Below are 16,904 nucleotides of genomic sequence, written 5' to 3'. Positions count from 1 at the left end.
AAACTAAAAGTGAGTCAACAACTCACTATTATTGACCCAAAAAAAAGCTCACTATTGATGAAAACGTGACCAAACAATCTAGAACGAGGAAAAATTACTTACAAGAATCACTAGGGTTTGTTTAGGATGACTTCGACTCTTGATTTTTTTCCAAAAAAAAAAAATTCAGCTCCTCAATTTGGCTTTTATTCACCGCAAAACACTTAAAACCTCTTAAAATCTACTAATATCAACATGTAGAGTCACATATAATTCTGTTCATAACTTTTTAGACATATATATTTTTTTCATTATCCGATTTTAAAGGGAAGGTCTTAAGAAGAAATATCAAATGGGTTATTGTAATATTCAAACAGGCTCCTTCCTGTCTTCTTCTCTCAGACTTTCTTTCTCGAGTGATGAGGACAAGAAAATAATTATATAGCAAAAGGAGCAAGCGAGAAAAATAAACAAGGACAGAATTATTTTGGATCATATCCTTGAAAATTCTTTTTTATACTTGAATGTTTCTTGTTTTCGAGTACTTTCATTTTTGTGTTATTTGCTGACCGCTGAGGGTCTTTCCTTCTTCCTTCACCATACAGCGTGCATTCAGACTTCATTCTCAAAATCAATTTCTATGTCAATAATAAATGAGGCACAGCATGTCTGAACGACAAAAAAAAAAAAGAGAACAAACCGTCCTTCCGTAATCGAAAAGGACCAATTGATAGATATATATATATATATATATATATATATATATATGTGTGTGTGTGTGTGTTTGTGTGTATATGTATATATAGTCAACATTTCATTCTTTTGATAAAAAAGTAAACATTTAGTTTTTGTATTAACGAGTTAGCAGTAGCCCGTATAAAAAACCAATGAAATGTTCCTCCAAGATTTTGCACGCAAAGGCAGCACGAACATATTCGCGCCGAAAGTCCAACGTTTGACTCTAAGATGTGCATATTCGCAATTTAAAAATGCACACATGTTCGTTCAAATCTCCGCCCTCGTAATTCTTATAAGAGAACGATTCAAATTACGCGTGCCGCTTTGCGAAAACGATAGGCTTAAAAAAATGTTAAAATACATTTATCATTTGTCCCGACACGCCGCATGTCTTAAGAGAAAAAGAAGAATTCGTGTTCTCCGACCTTGAAGTAGCCGGTGGAAGTTTACTCGAAAGTAAAGGGTAATGAGATCATTGCTCACGATAATCTGCAAAACTTTTTCCCCGAGCATGCAATTTATATTTTGATTTGACGCACGTAAGGAAAAGAGGAGCCAATGGCAAGAACTCTAACCCCCCCTCCAATATTACTTTATACTATTCCCTCTCCAAGTTTCCACGCTCCGCGTTGAAAGCATGTTACGTGTCAGTCAAAGGAGATGACGTGAGAAGAGACCGTTGGCCGGTCCGGCCTTAGACTAGAATTGGAGTCGCGGCGTCTTCCTCGCCAGGTTGGATCTTGTCCTCTTAGCTCCCTTGCTAGCAAATAAAGGCAGAAAAGTCAAAGATTTGGTGATCGACAATTTCATCGGAGAACATAATTAAAAGAAATAATAGTGATCCATGTAACAAGATTAATGTACAAAATCATTTCTTTAGTTGGTATGGCAAATTGCAATCGAGAATTTGAAAAAATAAGTCTTAATTAACACTCGATAAGAATAACATTATTACTTTAAAAATCAATCTCGGTGTCGGTAAACTCATTTTAAAAACAAATACGAACTCGCGTTAAAGACCATAGATATATAAATGCTTGTCTATTTTTTTTCATATTATGTTCCCGACAAAAAAGAATAGATTGACATGATGATGATGTCATTTTTTTTTTGTCACGTGAGGATATTTTCTAAAAATAACCAAAGTGAAAGATTTTTTTTACAACAACCGAAGCGGAGAAAAGCGAACAAGACGGGGGGCCATGCCGAAAATTATTTTTAAAAAAGTCACGTTTGTTTACCGAGTTCTACATTAAGACCGAAACAAGATATGTTCAAACCTTGGCAAGATAATGCGCAGTTCTACAGTCAAAGTTCGGACATTCTGAAAGACCCTCCTCCGTTCGCCTATAAATACCCCAGTTCCCTTCTCGCCTTTCTCAACCAACATCAACACATAATCTTGACCTCACCTGTGTGGTCTTTACCTGCTCTACATTCTCTTTTTTCGTCTTGAGAGAGAGAGAGAGAGAGAGAGAGAGTCTTTGAGAGAGAGAGAGAGAGAGAGAGAGAGAGAGAGAGAGAGAGAGAGAGAGAGAGAGAGAGACTTGTCTTTGAGAGAGAGAGATGGAATTTTTTCTTCAGTTATGCAATCTTGTTCTATCAACTTCGGTCGCTTTTGTGCTCTTTGTTCTGTGGAGGGTGTCGTTCAGGTGCTGGATTTCACCTGCGAGAGCTTATCAGAAGCTCAAGAGAAATGGGTTCAAAGGGCCTTCTCCGGTTTTCCCCCTCGGGAATATCATGGACATGAAAAAGGCCATAAAAGATGCCTCCTGTTCTGTGAATTCTAATGATGAATCTTTGAACACCATCACTCATGACATTCACTCCACGGTCTTCCCCTACTATGCTAGCTGGCAAAAATCACATGGTAAGCCCAAAAATGAATCTGTTGCAGAAAAGTTCAATTCATGAAGTTGGGTTGCCAATTACTTTTGTTGGTTTTCATTAATAATTTCTGTGTTTTGATTTCAGGGAAGGTGTTCATGTACTGGTTGGGCACGGAGCCATTCTTGTACATTGCAGAGCCTGAGTTTCTGAAGCAAATGTCGAGTGGTGTAATGGGGAAGAGTTGGGGGAAGCCCAGGGTGTTCAAGAACGACCGAGAACCCATGTTCGGGAATGGACTGGTCATGACCGAGGGCGACGAATGGGTCCGTCACAGGCATGTCATCACCCCAGCCTTCTCTCCTGCCAACCTCAAGGTCTCTCTCTCTCTCTCTCTCTCTCAGCAGAGATGTGTACACACGTACCGATCTTTGGGCTTTTGAATATGAGTGATAGCAACTCGTGGGAGTCACGTCAAACTTATTTCTTGAAAAGGAAATGTGCGTCACAAAATCTTTCGCAAGAATTGCGGAGTGCATGTACACGTAAATTGTTTATCTCTAATTATGTAAAGGAGGTGATTAGTTAGAGTTTACGTTTCAGAACAAAAGACTCAATTATCTTTTAGGCATTTATCCCTACACTTACTCAATTTGCACATAATTTGCTTGTACGACAGGGAATGTCAAGCTTAATGGTGGAATCAGCCAACAAGATGCTGGAAAAGTGGACAGCTCTCATAAACTCCGGAAAGCCGGAAATCGATGTCGAGAGTGAGATCATATCGACGGCAGGGGAGATCATCGCCAAGACCAGCTTCGGCATTAGCCACGATGATGGTAAGAAAGTTCTCGAGAAACTGCGAGCCATGCAGGTCACTCTCTTCAAGACAAACCGTTTCGTGGGTGTGCCTTTCAACCAATTTATCACCCCCAAACAATCCCTAGAAGCAAAAAGACTAGGAAAAGAAATAGACGACCTACTAATGTCGATCATCGATGATCGCAAGGCCAACTTCGTGGCGAATAACCAGAAGGACTTGCTCGGGTTGTTACTCGAAGGGAACTGCGGAAACGGAAAAGTAGGGAAGAGTTTGACGACGAGAGAGTTGGTGGACGAGTGCAAGACGTTCTTTTTCGGGGGTCATGAGACGACGGCGTTGGCTCTGTCGTGGACGTTGCTGCTTTTGGCCATGCATCCCGAGTGGCAAGACCAGCTCAGAGATGAGATCAAACAAGTGGTTGGTGATAAAAAAGAGATTGATGCAACCATGCTTGCCGGACTAAAGAAGGTAAAAACACTATTCGAAATGAGAAGCAATAGATGCACGTTTTTGTACATAGAGCTAGTTTTGTTTGCATGTGCTTTCAATTGCTTGATGTTGCTCAGATCATATTTCATATGGAAAAAGTCAGTGTCTGCGTTCCCGAAGTTGGTATGATTTCTTGTTTCATAATGGCTGAATAGTTTCATGTAGAAAATATCTAATCACGGGAACATGAGCATGGTTCGTTTTGGATAGAAATGAGCCTACAATTAAACTGTGCATATGAATAATTTGATACAGTTGTACTTTAATTGGCGAAAGCGCAGTCTTTAACCACGATCCAGAGAACAAGGTAAAAATCAGAAAATTAATGTAGAACATAGCTATGCATCATGCGCAGGTAATTGAAGATGCCTTATCTTCAACCTTTTTTTAATAACTGTCCTGTTCAAATTCCATATAAAAGTGCTTATATGTCCGTGTGCGGGTAGTGGTCTTCGTCTTTCCTCCTTTTGGCTTAATTTGAGGGAGGTGGTCAACGTTGATCCGCCATATTCATGGACGGAAATGTGGAGATAACATAAGCGTGTGACCACCATACAATAGAACTGCATGTTTTTGCCATGTGTATGCGTTTTAATGACTCCTTTAAATGAATATATAGCCACAAGCCAAGCTAAGTAGTCAGTGTCCATCTTGCCATAAACCGCTTTTGTAATTCTCACATGACAGCCCGTGAAAATATTAATTTTCCATCTGGATAGCTAATTACATGGCATGTGCATGCACGTCTGTGTATTTTCTCCTTAATAGTAAAGGTAAATGTAATTGACAGAATTGTCGATTTAACTAGATTATGTAATTGATGATTAATTGCAGATGGGATGGGTGATGAACGAAGTTCTGCGGCTGTATAGCCCGGCACCGAACGTGCAAAGACAGGCGCTGGAGGATATTAAAGTACACGACATGGTGGTCCCTAAGGGAATGAATATGTGGATTGACGTGGTGTCAATGAACCATGACCCCGCCCTGTGGGGGGATGACGTGAACCAGTTCAAGCCGGAGCGGTTCGAGGAGGACACGCTCTACGGCGGGTGCAAGCACAAGATGGGGTTTTTGCCATTTGGGTTTGGAGGGAGAATGTGCATCGGTCGGAACTTGACCATGATGGAGTACAGGATTGTCTTAACCCTAATTCTCTCCAAGTTCTCCTTCTCTGTTTCACCAAACTACTGCCACTCGCCTTCCATTTTGCTCTCTCTTAGACCTTCCCAAGGCTTGCCACTCATTGTCAAACCTCTTTAGGATAGTCAGCAATAATACTTCTTTATTGTAAGAGTAATAATGTATAACCAATCAATAATATAGAATCTGTTGTACTTGTCAAAAGCAATATTAGGGATATACACAGGGTCATCGTAACTTATGTATTCACACATATTATTATGATACCGAACTTTAGTGAAATTTTCGGTTATTTTATTACGATAAGTGTTAATCGAAAGAGGCCCATGATTATTTGAATTACGATATGGCTACTTTTCTCATTTTTGAGGGCTCAGCATGATGATGAAAGTTACCGAAGCACACTTTGGGCATGTAGTTTCTACACGAAGGATGAGAGGGATTCAAATTCAATTCACAAACTTAAGAATATTAAATAAATTATGTTGTAACTGGTTAACTTGATTTGATCCTTGACCAGTTTCAAAAGTGATCAGGCCCATGATCTTTCATTTTTGGTAACGAGAATGAAATTTTTCCTGAATTTGAGGTGGAGACAATCTGGAGACTATATGAATTTACAAATGTACAGCACTTGAAAGGTGCTTTATTTCTAAATTCGAGCAAGTGTTAGACAAGCAACAGGAAAGTTTATTTGCCTGCCCCTCATGTATATTTTCTGATGTGTATCTTTTGCATGTTGAATTCACTTCGTCACTATTTGGGAAAGTGCTGCTAAAAGTTGGCCCACCCAACGGAGGAATGAGAAGAACGCAAAATGCATGCAAAATAGAGAGCTAGCACGTGACCTTTAAAAAATGGCACTTATTCATCAGCTCATTGGCCAGCCGTAATTGATCACACACAAGCATAGCGTGGATAAGAATCATGATCGACTATAGTCCACACTAGATCTGAAAATCATATGATTATTTAAACCAAAGAAATTTAGTAAAATGAAACCCTCTTTGTTATAAAAATCTTCGTCGACTATAATATCCGGTGTTCTGACCAATAATAATAATAATAATAATAATAATAATATGTGGTGCAAGTGAATTACTTATATCAAACTAATATTACTTGGAACCTATTTTATTTTTTGTTTAAGAAAATTTTCATTCATTACAAAAAATGATACATGAAAAGATCCATAGGACATTCCAGAAATCACCACAACAAAGCAAGCCCAAGAAGCCGCAAAACAAACCAAAATCAAGAAATCAAGATATATCATCGTAGCATGATCAGCAGAAATAAGCACAAGCTTGTCCTTCAAGAACGGATATGCGACTGCATCCAAGCAAAACGACCGGCATTGATCACTGAATCACACATCATTATCAGTGATTAGCGCACACCGAGATCTCCATTTGCAGATACGGCTTTGCCTTGGGGCGGTGTGCGCACAGGTTCAGCAACCCCAATACCATCACCATACGGAGACAACAAAAACATGTTGAACAAGCTCAGATGTGACCCTTGCGAGAGCAAACCCTTTAGCAAGTGCGAGATGCCTTAACTTCTAACAAAACATGTTAACGAGCGCAAATATGATATCGGAACTGCTGTGACACCATTAAAACTAGAGACAGAGTGTTTATTTATTAAAACTCTTGGATTGAAAAATAGATCGAGAGAGAAAATTTCCCAAATTTAAGATTGGGAAAGTATAGCTCTCAAATCTAGATTTATATTGGGAGAGTGGAGCAAGAACAATGAAAATATAAGGAAAAACAACCAAAGAGAGAGGGGAGGGAGAGATCAATGAAAATCCCTCCTCTTTGGAATTTTTTTTGGTCGAACCCTTTACAAGTTGAAGAAGCGAAAAAACGCTGAAACTTAGGGTGCGTTTGTTTCACGGAAAATGTACCATTTCTGAAAAACACTTTCCAAGAAGTCATTTTCCAAGAAAATGAGTTCGTTTTCCAGTGTTTGACTAAAACCTAAAAAAGACTTGAAAAGTATTTTCAGTTATTTAATGAGAAAAATCTAATGGTGAAAATTACTGAAAATTTTTATATTTTCTAATTTATTTTTATTTTGGAAAAAGAAAGGCCTGCGACCGACAGAGGGAGGAAGAAGGAAAAATAAAAGAAAAATAAAAAAAGAAGAGAAAAGAAAAATATTAACAAATTCAAGATGAACAATTTCGAAAAGTGTTTTCACCTTCTTAGATTATGGAATTCACTTTCTTAATTTTATACATGAATGTTTTCCTTAACCGAAAAGTATTTTCAATTAACTTATCATTTTCGACGAACCAAACGAGTGAAAGTCCGGAAAACGAATTCCCAGAAGACACTTTCCCTCAAACAAACGCAACCTTAGAGAGGGAGAAAGAGCTAGGAGCCTAATTAAGATGCGTTGATATTCATAATTCATCCTAGCATGTCGTAGAGTAGCCTAATCTCATCCTCGGCTCCAAATAAGGTCGCTGAGAGATTATCATTTGACGAACCAGGCCCTATTAGAAATGATGCTCTAATGGGTCTAGCTTAACTTGGGCTATTTGTTCTTATCATTGACTTAGAAAACATAAGGAAAAAATTATTTAAAAAAAAAAAAAGAATTTCAGTCTCCAAGTGCACTAGGAAAGTCTGTCTTCCCTTTTTGTCTAGTAAAATGTTGGAAATTCAGGCTGCATTTGCTATAGAAAAATGAATGATTTAGAAAAAGTTTTCCTAAAAAAATAATTATCTGTATCACTTGAATTAACTAATCAATGAAAAATATTTTCATTTTCGAGAACAACTTATATCTAAATATTTTTATAGACGATAAAAAAAATTTCATCCATTTATTTTTATAAGTAATAAAAATAATTATTTTTAGAAAAATATTCTCTAAATCAATTATTTATCGCAAAATAATTCGAGGTGCAAATATGAATAACTAATCATCATTTTTTTGGTCAAGTTAATCATCATTTGATAAAAGGAACAATCGTTGGAAAATCGTGTAAAACACCTGCCATGCCAAAACGACGACGTTTGCTTGGCGTCCCCTCCTCCTCTTCCTCCTCCAAAGCTTCGCAGTTTCTCTTCCCCCTTTCCCTCCAACAAGCGAGCCCCCAAAGAAACCCCTAAGCACTGACTACTGACTACTGACTCCAGAAGCTCCGGAAAGCTTTGGCTCGCGGGGTTGCAGAAGATCGGAGGAGGAAGATGGGGACGTCGGTGCAGGTGACGCCTCTCTGCGGCGTCTACAACGAGAACCCGCTCTCCTACCTCATCTCCATCGACGGCTTCACCTTCCTCGTCGACTGCGGCTGGAACGACCACTTCGATCCCTCCCTCCTCCAGCCCCTCTCCAGGTCTATCCCCCATCCATCATCCCCGTGTGATTTCGGTTTCTTCGTTTCGATCGGCGGCGCGGTAATGGGGGAGCGCGGTGAAGTCGCGAGGGGGTGGTTTGACCGTTTGGTTCGCCGTGGTGGTGGTGCAGGGTGGCGACGACGGTAGATGCGGTGCTGCTGTCGCACCCGGACACTCTCCACCTGGGAGCCCTGCCTTACGCCGTGAAGCAGCTCGGGCTGTCGTCTCCTGTTTACGCCACCGAGCCGGTTTTCAGATTGGGGCTGCTCACTATGTACGATCAGTACCTCTCGCGGAAAGTAAGTAGTGCTCGGTACCAAGACAGGTTTTTTTTTTTTTTTTTCTTTTTATCTTCTTTTCCCGCCGCTGAATTGGTGCAATTGCGTGATTTTGACCTCCTGCCTCGACATTGCTTGGCCTGGAAATCGCAAATATAACAAGGTGAATTTGCGGGTGAATTGAGTTTGACTTAGTTCGAGCGAAGAAATAGGCCAAGGTCATGATTTTTCCTTCTTCTTTCTGTACCATCTGTATCGATTAAGAACTAGTTCGACTGATTGTTCAGCGCTTGGTGTTGCGTACATCATATCAGCTGCTGGTGCTTGGTTAACCATAGGAACTTTTGTTTTCATCTTTTGATCCCCCGAAAGACACCTGTAATCTGGAGAGCTGATTCTAATGGGTACATCACCTGCAGCGGTATTCTTTTCATTGTTGTGTTGGTTAGCACGGTTTACTATTACAGCAGTGTATGCTTTTTTGAGCAATGAGAAATAATAATGAAAATGTCGCTCTCCTTTTTTTCTGCAGCAAGTATCAGAGTTTGATCTATTCACACTGGACGATATTGATTCTGCTTTCCAAAATGTGACCAGGCTGACATATTCTCAGAACCATCATTTTTCCGGTAGGCATTATGAACAATTGTATCATTTTGATCGACGCTAGTTGGATTTTGATATATTCTGTCATTCGACTGCAGTAGCTCAGACTGAGCCCTTTCTTGGGCCATTTTAAGCGCGATTCGATATTTGTATACCCTTGTTTTTTACTACTTTGTGTTGATTCTGGACACATCTGTAAACTCCCTGTATCTCTGCATTGATTGTGGTTAGTGTATTGACTTTGTCAGGAAAAGGGGAGGGGATTGTGATTTCTCCACATGTGGCTGGGCACCTCCTGGGAGGTACAATCTGGAAAATATCAAAGGATGGAGAGGATGTCATATATGCAGTGGATTTTAACCATCGTAAAGAAAAGTAAGAGTTTCAACCGAGTACCTGCCTTGGCTGGGTTATATATACCACTAGAAATTACTTATTGTAATTATGTGCTTCTGTCAGGCATTTGAATGGAACTGTTCTTGAATCCTTTGTCCGACCTGCCGTTTTGATTACGGATGCTTACAACGCCTTAAACAATCAGCTCCCAACTAAACAAAGGGAGAGAGGATTTATAGGTATTGCCCTCTCCTTTCAAGAGTGTATAAATAAAGCAGCGAGCGCTTTTTGTATATTATCGAAGTTTGTCTTTCAGGGTTCAATTTCACTGTTATGCCCTGACTGATAAGCTCCTACATATCTGCTTGTTCATGTGTATGATTTAACTACTCACATGCTAATATTCTGTTCTTATGAAGATGCTATAAAAAAGACTGTCGAAGCAGGAGGAAATGTATTAATACCTGTTGACACTGCTGGACGAGTGCTGGAACTTATTCTGATACTGGAAGAGGTCAGTCATGCAATCTAGGCCTGATTTTTACTTTTGTGGCTATGGAAGACAAATCTTGCTAAATTTACATCCTGACTGCAGAGTCCTCTGAATTGTCCAATCTATTTCCTCACATATGTCGCCTCAAGCACAATTGATTATGTCAAGAGTTTCCTTGAGTGGATGAGCGACAATATAGCGAAGTCTTTTGAGCATACACGTGACAATGCTTTTCTTCTGAAGTAGGTGATTCTTTCTGCTCAAAGTTTATATTCTTTGAATGGCTATTCTTTGCGCTTCATCTGATTGCACTTTCAAGTTATTGAAATTACCTCCTAAAATATTTTTGAATTTTTTACATTATGCTTACCACTTACAGGCATGTCTCACTCCTAATTAACAAGAATGATCTTGATAATGCTCCAGCTGGTCCAAAGGTTAAATCTCCTTTTTTATTTATTCGTTATTGTATGCTTCTTTATTCTTTTCGTTGCTAATTATTTCAAGTTACATTAGGTTGTTCTAGCATCCATGGCCAGCTTAGAAGCAGGCTTTGCTCACGATATATTTGTGGAATGGGCAACTGATACCAAGAATCTCATACTTTTTACTGAAAGAGGCCAGGTAATCCGACGACTAATGTGGGTGCTACTTAATTGGTTGTGATTTGCACGATTGTAGTCATTCTGCTGTTTAACTGTGTGAACTAATGCAAACTGCTCTTTTGGGCTGAAATGATGAGAAAAATCTTCAGCCCGTTAGGCATCTTCTTGATTTAGCCTCACATATATTCCTGAATGAATCTGTGGAATTATTTGTACGTTTCAGCATATAAGATCTGCAATAGATTCATTAACAATTGGAGTAAATATTAATCTAGCATGCATGGGTATAAATTTACGTTCTGGAAATCAGTGCCCTCCTGATTACTGATATCAGTGGCTCTTCGAATTTTAGCATCAGAGAATAACATTGTTAGGGGTGACGATTATCTTCCCAGAAGGCGGACAAACTTTTCTAGATAGTTGTACTGTTACCTTTTTTTGGGCAATGTTTCAATGGAAACCAAATTGCCAGCATTATGAGGAATAAATTAACGCTATTTGAACAGTTCTGGCAAACAAATGATTGATGGAATTGATCTCTACTGGTGTTATGATATAGTTTCGTCAGTTGTTTAGAAGCAACCTGCATATAAGATGAAAAACATAATTACTGATGAAAAAGCTATTGTTCATTTCAGTGAAACGAACTTCCAAAAATGATTTGTGGCAGATGTGAATTCCAAGTTGATTTGCTGCACAGATTTTCCTTTCCTTATCATACTTATGTGCTGACAGTTACCAACGAATTTGTAGTTTGCAACCTTAGCTCGCATGCTTCAGGCAGATCCACCCCCAAAAGCTGTCAAAGTTACCATGTCTAAAAGAGTTCCTTTGGTTGGGGATGAGCTACTTGCTTATGAAGAAGAGCAAAATCGGATAAAGAAGGAAGAAGCTATGAAAGCTAGTATTATCAAAGAAGAGGAATCAAAAGCAGTGCATGCATCTGAAAATGTGGGTGATCCGATGGTCATTGATGCCAGCAACACTCAGGCATCGCAAGAAGGTATTTTTTCTCAAGAAGTTGATATAGTAGCAATTTTTGTCATGGTTTATGTCTTAAATGTTATCTGTAGCGAAAAGATGTTCTCATTAGCTGGAAAAGTTGGTAGTAATGAATCCTAAGTTGTATTCAAGTAAAAGGTGGCAATTCTTTATGATTGAAGCGTTTGCTAAAGATTCTCGCTTTTGAGTAACCTTCTTTGGGGAACCAAATTCTCATCTTTCTTCCTCCGGTTTCACTACACGGTGAAGCTTCACCTTGGACAGCCCTTGCCCTGAACAATCTTTTCCTGTTAAGGAAGACTAAGCATAACAGTGTACACAAGTTTTCTGCTCGACATTATTTCTGCCCTATTTTAATGTTTATTGTTATTTCTGGCAGCAGCTGGTTCACATGGTGCCAGATACCGTGACATTTTTATTGACGGATTTGTTCCACCACCCAACTCTGCTGCTCCTATGTTTCCTTTTTATGAGAATGCCTCTGAGTGGGATGATTTTGGTGAAGTGATCAATCCTGATGACTATGTAATTAAAGATGACGACATGGATCAAGGAGCTTTGCCCGTAAGTATTCTATCACAATTTGCAGCCTCTATGCTTGCCTCTTCGACTGCTCTAGGTACCATAGGACGGTCACCTTTGAATATCATGTCTATTCATTAATGCATAGTCCAGTAAAATGAAACAAAGAACATGAAAAATATTGGAAGTTTTTGCCAGGATTAGCGATTCTTAGCTTTATCATTAGAACTTTTGACCTGAAGAAGTTATGTAGGTCGTGTCTTAGAGTTTGTCGACACAATATCTTGCAAATTGTTCTTGCGAGTGTTTGCGTTTCCCTAGCGTCACATAAATGAATAACTTCTGCTAAATGATCCAGAAGAAGGGTAGAAAAGAAACCAAATTAAGTAAAGTGAATTATGGTTTGAAGCATGTAAATTGGTATGGGTTTGGAGCTTTGAACATGTAATGCTTATTTCATGTCAAAGAATGGTATCAGATCATCCCTTGGAACCTATGCTAGTACAGTGGCATGCGAATCATATCGAGAGAGTATTACATAGTCCAGCAGTACTTGTTTTACAATGAGAAGATAGATCCCCTGGTTGACTCGAACAAAATAATGGTCTTTCAGCGGTGTGAGCTTTTCTAATGAAACTTTTCAGTTGAAATTCACCGAGTACTGTCGTCTTTAGTACGGTAGTCTTTTGATACATCATTTTTTACCTTCTATGGTGCTAACATGACGAGATATTTCATTGGATTGCTTATGCGGCTTTGCAGTTTGTGAGCAATATGGATGGAAAACTTGATGAAGGACCTGCTAGTTTGATACTTGATATGAAGCCCTCCAAAGTTGTATCGACTGAACTAACTGTAAGTGAGTTCTGCCACAAGTGATGCATGGCATTCATCATTTTATTCCTGAACTAAAAGTACAGTCATATCTCACATTGCCTCCTGAAAAGAGTACTCTCATGATGGAGATTGACAATTTGGATGGGAAATAAACTTTCATCTAACCTTGAATTGTGGGGAAGCACCTATTTGTTTTATTGTTTCATATTTTTTTTCCTTCCATTTTTAGAAGCCTTAAAAAAGGACAGAGCATATTCATGGCATGCTATTGCTCTGTCAGATTTTATTGTCTTTAATTCTGAATTTGGCTGCGAAAACTTGAATTTTGTGGACATTTGGGAACAAATGATGCTTTTTTGTACTTTGCGCTGTTATTACGTTGCATTTGTGAATTTAATTCATGAAAATTATTTAATTGTTTGATGAACCTGCCTTCTACATGTGTTGTGATTTGTAATATCAGGTGCAAGTCAAATGCTCATTGATATACATGGACTTTGAGGGACGTGCGGACAGCCGAGCAATTAAATCAATACTTGCCCATGTGGCTCCCCTAAAGCTTGTAAGGTTATCTTTGCTTTAAATAGTTTGAAGGACGACCAGAGACTGTTGGGTCTTTGTATCAGGTTCAAACTGTTATTATGCTTCGAAGGCAATCATGATTTAGAATCCGATAGCATCTTAGTGTTCATACACGCATTGTCATGCCTGCTGAAATAAGGAGTAGTTTTTATTATTGTTTTCCATCCAATGTGAGGTTTTGACCTGGTGCTACTTACCATTCATCAGAAGATACAACTTATTCATTACTCACAAGCTTATAGTACTTATTTTGTTGGTCAAATGATAGTTATCCTGTTGATGTTCTTCTGCGACTAAGCATAATTGTCATTGCAAAATATAACCATATGATTGTTGAATATAAACTCATGTATGCACTTTTTTGAAGGTTTTGGTGCGAGGATCAGCCGAGGCAACGGAGCATTTGAAGCAACACTGCTTGAAAAATGTCTGCCCTCAAGTCTATGCTTCCCAAATTGAAGAAACAATTGATGTCACATCTGATTTATGTGCTTATAAGGTACCCTTAAGAAATGCTATGTAATTTGAGTCATCGTGATGCTGCAAATATGTGTCCTCTGAATCTTGTTTTGTGACAATTAGGTGCAACTTTCTGAGAAATTGATGAGCAATGTGCTTTTTAAGAAGGTGAGCTCCTTATGTTTTCGTTCATCTTCATAAAACTTGATCGCCATGTCATTTTCCAGTTTGAGTCTCTTGCTGACGGATTATACAGTTAGGAGATTATGAAATAGCTTGGATCGATGCTGAAGTTGGAAAGACAGAGAATGGAATGTTGTCTTTGCTTCCGCTGTCAACTTCAGCACCACCACATAAATCGGTACTTGTTGGTGATTTGAAGCTGGCGGATTTCAAACAGTTCCTAGCCAGCAAGGGTGTTCAGGTAAAATTTCTCTGCTTGCTAACACGGGTTTATTCAACATAAGTAGTGATGATGGAGTTTTTAACCAATGAGCAAAGACAATCTGACAGTGCTCGACACAATTGAATCTTGAACTTTCGGTATATGCAGGTAGAATTTGCAGGTGGAGCTCTTAGATGCGGTGAGTATGTAACACTACGCAAAGTTGGCGATGCAAGCCAGAAGGTCAGTAATTAATTGTACTCAATTTTGTCCGTTTTCTTTTTTTCTACTTCCCTCTTGCTTGGTCCTGACTCCCAACTATTGTCCATGCCAACCCCTTTCGCCTCTGAACAAAGTAGTCAGAGCTGTATAGTTTCTCATGATTGAATTTGCCCGTGTTTGAGTTATTTTGTAGGAAAGAACTATGAATGCCTTCTACCTTTTGTTTTTTTCTACCGGGTCATTGATTCTGTGTGTTTTCATTTCGTAGGGCGGTTTATCTGGCACTCAGCAGATTGTCCTCGAGGGACCTCTCTGTGAAGATTATTACAAGATTCGTGATTATTTGTACTCGCAGTTTTATTTGCTTTGAGATTAGATACGCATGCAATTCTACTTATGGGGTAAAGAAGCCTGCGCCATGTCACATTATTCTGCTATGAGCCATCAAAAGCTTTTTTTCTCATGAACCAAACGCAAGTGCCATCACCACATGCAGCAATGGCCGTACACCGTGAACGACCTTCGCCACCACTTCAGCAGAGTCCATTCTTAAGTAGCACCACCTTAAGTATTTTGCCATCTTTCTCTCTCTATCTCGACATGGACCTGTTTCTTCTAACCACTATTGCACAGTGGTTACACCCACAGCCATAGATTTAGCCATATCGTAAGTCTTCTGAGCAATGGGCATAAAATGTTTGTCTTTCACTTATTTTCCAAACAAAGGATGTGAAACAATTAACCTGATCTTATCCAACTTTACCTTATGTATGTCTGCCAGTAACAACCTCGCATTGTGTGAAACCGATTCCGAGGGTACAGATCAGTGCGTTCAATCTGGATATTGCCCAGTGTGGTTTGGAAGCAGCCAGCCGACAGCATCAAGAGCATCGAAACTGTATGCCAGCTTATAAGCAAAAATGAACAAGTAGAAAGGATGAGCGACAATATAGCAAGGTCTTTTGAGCATACACTGGACAATGCTTTTCTTCTGAAGTAGGCGATTCGTTCTGCTGGAAGTTTCTGTTTTTTGAAATGGGTCGTCTTTGCGCTTCATCTGATTGCACCTTGAAGTGATGCACATCTACCTCCAAAATGGTTTTCGAGTTATTATAACCAATGCTTTTCTTCTGAAGTAGGCGATTCGTTCTGCCCAAAGTTTCTGTTTTTTGAAATGGGTCGTCTTTGCGCTTCATCTGATTGCACCTTGAAGTGATGCATATCAACCTCCAAAATGGTTTTCGAGTTGTTATAACCTAGGCTTTTACCACTTACAGGCATGTCTCGCTCCTAATTAACAAGAATGTGCTTGATAGTGCTCCAGCTGGTCCAAACGTTAAGTCTCCTTTTATCTTTTTCGTTACTGTATACTTCATGACCCTGTTGGTTGCTAACTAATTTAAGTTACTTTAGCTTGTTCTAGCATCCATGGCCAGCTCAGAAGCAGGCTTTGCCCACGATTTATTCGTTGAAGGGGCAACTGATACCAAGAATGTCGTACATTTTACTGAAAGAGGCCGGGTGGTCTCTACTACTAATGTGCGTGCTATTTAATCGGGTGTCAATTTGCTCGATCTGAGTCATTCCGCGGTTCAACCGGGTGAACTAATGCGAACTGCTCTTTTGGGCTAAAACTGTTTTTCAGTAATCGATGAAAAAAAATGTGAATCAGCTTCACATGGGAGTATTCTGCCGAATGAATCTGTGGAATTACTTGTATAAAGATTCATGAAATCTGCAATAGATTCATTAACAGTTGGAGTAAATGTCAATTTAGGATGCGTGGGTGCTGGAAATCAGTGGCCCTCCAGATTACTGATGTCAGTGGCTCTTCCAATTTTAGCATTAGCGAAAAACATTGTTGGGGGTGAATATCTTTCCAGATAGAGGACAAACTTTTCTGGATAGTTGTACTATGGCCTTCTTGTGGCCAATTCTTTCAATGGGAACTCAATTGTCGGCACTACAAGGAATCGATTAACGCTATCTGAACAGTTTGGCAAACAGATGATTGATGCAAATGATCTCTAGGCAAAAAATATCGCACTCACCATTTAGTTCACTAACCATCCCGCAAGCGCCAAACATTATATCAGCTCAAGAGCATAAAGCTGATCTGAATATCGCCCTGTGTGGTTGGGAAGCAGCCAGCCAACAGCATCAAGAGCATCGGATTCATATGCCAAGTTGTAAGAAAAAATGCACAAGTAGAAAAGGAACAA

General features: G+C 39.3%; 2 protein-coding genes across 5 annotated transcripts; both read left to right on the top strand.

The window, feature by feature from the left end:
• The first annotated feature begins 2,079 nt into the window (after nucleotides 1–2,079).
• On the top strand, nucleotides 2,080–5,318 carry LOC115692483 (cytokinin hydroxylase-like). Of its 3 annotated transcripts, none has more exons than XM_056304344.1 (5): nucleotides 2,080–2,166; nucleotides 2,233–2,587; nucleotides 2,692–2,921; nucleotides 3,224–3,835; nucleotides 4,691–5,318. In XM_056304344.1, exons 2-5 carry the CDS (start codon nucleotides 2,284–2,286, stop codon nucleotides 5,117–5,119), a joined length of 1,575 nt encoding a protein of 524 aa, XP_056160319.1. In that variant the 5' UTR covers nucleotides 2,080–2,166; nucleotides 2,233–2,283; the 3' UTR covers nucleotides 5,120–5,318. The 3 variants fall into 3 exon arrangements, with proteins under 3 accessions (XP_056160319.1, XP_030475198.2, XP_056160320.1); XM_030619338.2 differs by having other exon boundaries at nucleotides 2,112–2,166; nucleotides 2,237–2,587; XM_056304345.1 differs by having other exon boundaries at nucleotides 2,118–2,166; nucleotides 2,227–2,587.
• A 2,779-nt stretch (nucleotides 5,319–8,097) lies between these two features.
• LOC115692471 (cleavage and polyadenylation specificity factor subunit 2) lies at nucleotides 8,098–15,145 on the top strand. 2 transcript variants are annotated; one of them, XM_030619316.2, is made up of 18 exons: nucleotides 8,098–8,354; nucleotides 8,486–8,654; nucleotides 9,166–9,262; nucleotides 9,488–9,614; nucleotides 9,699–9,814; nucleotides 9,995–10,089; nucleotides 10,171–10,310; nucleotides 10,448–10,505; nucleotides 10,585–10,692; nucleotides 11,427–11,676; nucleotides 12,058–12,239; nucleotides 12,960–13,052; nucleotides 13,498–13,596; nucleotides 13,984–14,115; nucleotides 14,199–14,243; nucleotides 14,332–14,499; nucleotides 14,629–14,703; nucleotides 14,951–15,145. In XM_030619316.2, the coding sequence occupies exons 1-18, from the start codon at nucleotides 8,206–8,208 to the stop codon at nucleotides 15,050–15,052; spliced, it is 2,205 nt and encodes a 734-aa protein (XP_030475176.2). In that variant the 5' UTR covers nucleotides 8,098–8,205; the 3' UTR covers nucleotides 15,053–15,145. The 2 variants fall into 2 exon arrangements, with proteins under 2 accessions (XP_030475176.2, XP_030475172.2); XM_030619312.2 differs by having other exon boundaries at nucleotides 12,055–12,239.
• The last annotated feature ends 1,759 nt before the right edge of the window (nucleotides 15,146–16,904 follow it).

This window comes from Syzygium oleosum, unplaced genomic scaffold, assembly GCF_021117445.2.
Source record: "Syzygium oleosum isolate NSW1041296 unplaced genomic scaffold, Sole_v2.1 Sole_v2.31, whole genome shotgun sequence".
NCBI classification, from domain to species: Eukaryota; Viridiplantae; Streptophyta; class Magnoliopsida; order Myrtales; family Myrtaceae; genus Syzygium; species Syzygium oleosum.
Note: the sequence above shows the minus strand (reverse complement) of the source record. Positions and strands in the feature narration are given on the sequence as shown.

Coding starts and splice junctions, on each gene's coding strand:
- LOC115692471 (XM_030619312.2), top strand. CDS start 8,206: ATGGGGACGTCGGTGCAGGTGACGCCTCTCTGCGGCGTCTACAACGAG. Junction 8,655..9,165: donor ATCAGTACCTCTCGCGGAAA/GTAAGTAGTGCT, acceptor TTTTTTCTGCAG/CAAGTATCAGAGTTTGATCT. Junction 10,090..10,170: donor TTATTCTGATACTGGAAGAG/GTCAGTCATGCA, acceptor TCCTGACTGCAG/AGTCCTCTGAATTGTCCAAT.
- LOC115692483 (XM_056304344.1), top strand. CDS start 2,284: ATGGAATTTTTTCTTCAGTTATGCAATCTTGTTCTATCAACTTCGGTC. Junction 2,922..3,223: donor TCTCTCCTGCCAACCTCAAG/GTCTCTCTCTCT, acceptor CTTGTACGACAG/GGAATGTCAAGCTTAATGGT. Junction 3,836..4,690: donor TGCTTGCCGGACTAAAGAAG/GTAAAAACACTA, acceptor GATTAATTGCAG/ATGGGATGGGTGATGAACGA.